This window comes from Carex rostrata, chromosome 22 (genome assembly GCF_964058835.1).
Source record: "Carex rostrata chromosome 22, lpCarRost1.2, whole genome shotgun sequence".
In the NCBI taxonomy this organism is placed as follows: domain Eukaryota; kingdom Viridiplantae; phylum Streptophyta; class Magnoliopsida; order Poales; family Cyperaceae; genus Carex; species Carex rostrata.
In genome coordinates, this window is record NC_135939.1 from 6,984,823 (window position 1) to 6,989,752 (window position 4,930).

Here is a 4,930-nt window from a genome sequence, read left to right on the forward strand (position 1 = left end):
CCCCGTTTAATCCTGAGCTTAAGTTGACCGTAAAAACTTTTGTTCTACGGTCATTCCGCAACTTAAGCCTAAACGGGTTTTGGTTATAGCACCCCGTAAACCCCAACAAGTACCATCTCTAAATTAGAATAAACGTCACCTCTCGGTACTTGGCTACCCTAACCTAAAGTCATTAAGTTCTCACTGTCCCAATTGACTTAGAAAACCATCTTTCACCTCTCGATACTTGGCACAATTTATCTAAACAATTAGGTAAAGCCCGTATAAGACAAGCATCACCTCTCGGTACTTAACCTATCAAATACCCTATTCCTTATGTTCTGGACCTAATATTCAATTTCTCAATTGTAAATACCAAGTCCTAGGGTTTCATGCAATTTCGATTAAGTCCTCACAAGCAATTAAAATAAAAAATAGATCATAATGAAAGAACAAGCATATATCAAGTAAAACCAACTAAATCATCACAATAGTTTCAAGTACAACCCTAATCTGCCCTAGAAGAGTCCTTAGCCTGTCATGGCTAAGGCACAAATGAAATCAAAGAAAAATAGAAGAGTTCTGAAAGAAAGAAAACAAATAAAACCCGTCGATCGATGTTCTTCTTCCTCCTTTTCTCTTCCTTTGCTTTTTCTTTGCTTTTCCTTTCTTTCTCTCCTTTAAAACCAGAAAAATAGACTCTAAAAACGTCCCCCCACTGTTCTACAGGTTCCTCTATATATACAACTCAAAAACCCAAAAATAACCAATCAAAAATAACTAATTCGGGCTCTGAACCGACTTAATTGCGGGCCGCAATAGACTCATTGCGGGCCGCAGAGCATGGAGATTTTTAATCAAACTGCGCAGAATTCTGAAGGCCATTGCGGGCTGCAACCACCCCATTACGGGCCGCAATGCTTGTGCTGAAATCGCCTAGTGTTCTTCTTGTTCTGGCTTCTTGGTTGCGGGCCGCAATGGGTCTCTTCCGGGTCGCAATGGGTGTGGCAGAAGCTCCATTCTTCATGCTAACTTGCCCGTTTTGAGTCGTTAAGCTCCATAAACTTCATTACCTGTAGAACAAACATAACTAGGGCAGTAACTTAAACTTTTGGACATTTCTAACCTAATTAAACCTAATCTAATCAAAACTTGGTTTATTTTTCATACTCAACCCTAGGTTTCAACATATATAATTTTGGCTTATCATTTATTTCAACATATAAATTTTCATAATTTTGTTATTAGAAAATTAAAAAATATAAGTATAATAGAGAATTTTAATTCTCCTTCTGTTATTCTAATACATAAGAAATTCCCGCATTAACACATTCCAAACATCAATATTAGAAATTCAGATGCAGTGAAGAAACTCAATTTTTGAGTTTTAGATCAGAATCGTCCAATTTGAATTCGTGACAATCTATTCCGAAGTGAAACATACACATTCTGAGCGATGGATTCAAATCTTGAGACAATTCTGAACGATAAATTCAAATCAGACAGTCCTTATACAAAATCCAAAAATTGAGTTACTTTAGGGGATCCGGATCCCAATATTTTTTTTTTTTTTTAAACCTACGCAGAAGTTGCGAAATCGTGAGGAAAAATCGAACTCTTGACCTTTGAAAACAACAACTCTAGAACTTTTTCCTAATTGTGCTACCTTTCTTTTCTCAGTATAAACGGATCGGATATCCGGAGATTCCGGACACATCCGGAAACAGAAGTTGAGGCTGTTCGGCACAAGTGTCTGAAACTTAGATCTTGTTCTTGTCAAATTAATTTTCCCACCGGGAGGATGTTAAGCCCAATGTAGGCCCATATTTACCATGGTCCAACTCAATGTTAATAAATTTTGGATAAGCATTGAAGTACCATGTCAATATGGTCCGTGAATTTTCCGCTTGTTTCACTCAAGGGTTTTACAATTGCTTTTATCTATTTGAATGCTTTTAGTTCTGAATATCTCTGCATATGTTTTGACCATAAAACTTTCATAAACTACCAACGATACTTGTTCCTGTTTAATTAGAAGGAAGCCTAAATTTTGCTGACATAATGATAGGAATATTTTGAATAGAGAGATTTTGCTGAAGGAAATCCATGATCTGTGTTTAATTTGGCTATTTTAAATAGCATATGATAATTTAAAAAAAAAATGATTTTAAATAGCTGTCTAAACTTTCATAATTGAACCATTACATTATGTAACAGAAAATCCCCAACGATACAGAATTATCACTTGGTATACAGCATACAGCTATAAACAAAAGTTGAACTTGCACGCATTCGAGCTTAAAATAAAATTATTCTGTCGCCCAATGAAACTTAAAACATGTATGTTGCTTGTTAGGGAATGCACTGTATTTGACCCAAGGCTATAGTTTTCAAATTCAGGGTGCTTTTCTGATATGGTGATATTCCAAAAACCTTGCATTAAAATTGCAGCTTTTCTTTTGAATCCTCTGCATTAACGTACCGTTTGAGTTAATTTATGAACCATACGATCGTAATTCAGGTCAATCTCGCCCACGCTTATAACACACAGGGCCTTTAATATTTGTACGGATCTCAATCGGACAGTCAAGATTTTAACTCAAAATTTGAGTTAATGCAGAGGATACAAATTCAATAAAACAGGCAAATAAAGTAAAACATAAAATACATCTCGACATTCAATCACGGTCACTTGGAGGCATTTGGTTTTCATCACTATTTCTTATTATAAATCAATGCACTTCAAACCTGTTTCAGATGAAATGCATTGAATCATTAAATTTAACTAAATTAACAATAACACAAACAATCTAGACAGCTTAATCGAATGCACGTAAATACCATTAGCCAAGAAGAACAGTAATTTCTATTAAGAGAAATGAAAATGCACAACTTGTTCAGTGTTCCGAGTTCCCAATCACAACCAAACAACCACACAAACAGGACATTTACAACTAAAAGAAATATCTTTCGTGTACTTTATATGTATCAGGGTGATTAAAATAACTCCACCATTTAACATTGACCTTTATCTCACCATACTTGCCAGAAATTGTCTCCGCAAAGTCGCCATAGAATTCAGGTGAAAACTGTGCTGATCCACTGGCAACCGGGACATTAGGAAAGCTGAAAGCATCAAACAAATCTGCATCAATATGCAGGGAAGAAGTACGAGGGATGATCAATACAGATCTCAAAAGGGGAATGGGTGCGCCACTGTTGACATTGATGTATTTGTCACGCTTCTTGCAAAATAACACCCTCTTCACATCCCAACCAGTCATGGATGCAGTAATTGTCCCGTATAGTCTTGCCAAAGACTTTCTGTTGCCCTTGACGAGACTTACTTCGACTGAAGCAATCACCGAATTTGAAATAATTGCATAAGATATCACAGCTGAACCATTTCTACCTTTAACCTCCTCAGTTATAACCTCGTCATATGTGCACCACCCATAGGGAGTCCATACTCTTGTAAAACCTCGGCTTACTTCATCAATGCCATGCCAGATATTGAGATTTAGGCAAAGTGGATCATAACCCGTAATGGCGAAAGGAAGCCCAGTCAGTGTAAGGTTGCCCTGTTTGTTTTAATATGTTCAACTCAGATTGTCTAAAGTAAGCAATTGTCAATAATAAATCGATTATCATATCAATCAACTTAGTAACTCAAAAGTGCAAGGTCTTGTTTTCCTCCTTTTCTGTGACCAGGATCACTAAGTTGCTTTATTTATTCATTGTTCCTGTATGACCTTTCGATGGTTTTCCTCTTGGGTTGGGGTAATGGCGTTGTTTGGTCTAAAGAGCAGGGTAGCTTTATACAAGTGCTTTATTTCAGAATCTATGTAGCTTAACTTGAACTTACATTATTTGTTCCAGTACTGGAAAAGGTGGTAAAAGAAGGCGCCACTAAATGTCATAAGAAAATTAGCAACATACAAGTTAAATTTATTAAGGAAATAGAACACCATTTTAGATTCTTGTACAATGAAGTGGAATCAGTATCAACTTTAAAGCCAGGCATCAGTTTATGTTGGACCACAAAATCCATCTCAATTCAGGCAAAATAAAAGCCCAGGCGTGTCAAATTGAGATGCGTTTTACAACTAACTAAATATTGCAGTTTAATTCTGATAAAGGCGATGGATACCAACAAAATTTGGATTCCTAGTGAGGCCTATGATTCAGATTGAAATCATTTGCTACCAAGAAAATAAGAGAAGAAATAAAAAATAAAAATGAAAAGTGCAGACTTACAGGGAAGGAGACGATCTCAGCATTGCTTTTGTTCCTTTTATAGAGTTGACAACCAATAGCACCCTCGAAATAAATGGTGCCATGGATTTTTCCACATGTCTTTCTGCCAAGGTAAGTGACGCGTACATCAAAGATCTCAAAACAGTGTGCTTCATCTTCAGGCAGAATTGGATTGAGAAGAGATTTTGTGACAAGTGATTGCGCCTCCGGGATGGTTTTAAATCCAATATCTCTTTCTTCCTCAGTCGTCGAAATCGTGTTCTTTTCTGAATCCGTTCCCTTCCTGTCTGATTCTTCTATTTCTCCATAGGTCGAAGCCATGCCAATACAGTCCCAGTCTCCCAATGATTCCGAACGCGGCACCTGTTAGATTAGGGCTTGAGAAAGCGAGAAAAGGAACAAATTTTTTTCTAAAATAACAAAACCCAAATGATGTACGCAGTGTGTTAAAAGGGTTGAGATCGAGTCGGTACCGCATGGGCAGAATGTTAGCCAATAATCCGAACCGTTCCTGACACGAAGCTCATAGTCATAACTCATTCTATCTCCTAAGAACTTCCAATCGGTCGGCCGTAAGTTCATTCTATGAAGGTGAGATAGGTATTGGGTACCGGGTCTTTCGAGGTTATTGGATTGCGGGTTAATGGTTGTCACATTGTAAAACATCTCAACAGGAGGTTCGGCTGGGATTGGA

The 4,930-nt window shown here is 37.2% G+C and overlaps 1 protein-coding gene across 1 annotated transcript; it reads right to left on the bottom strand.

The window, feature by feature from the left end:
- Positions 1-2,815: 2,815 nt before the first annotated feature.
- Positions 2,816-4,631, bottom strand: LOC144574124 (60 kDa jasmonate-induced protein-like). Its single transcript, XM_078323989.1, has 2 exons — positions 4,237-4,631; positions 2,816-3,560 (listed from the first exon to the last, which is right to left on the bottom strand). The coding sequence occupies exons 1-2, from the start codon at positions 4,555-4,557 to the stop codon at positions 2,934-2,936; spliced, it is 948 nt and encodes a 315-aa protein (XP_078180115.1). The 5' UTR covers positions 4,558-4,631; the 3' UTR covers positions 2,816-2,933.
- Between the last annotated feature and the right edge of the window lie 299 nt (positions 4,632-4,930).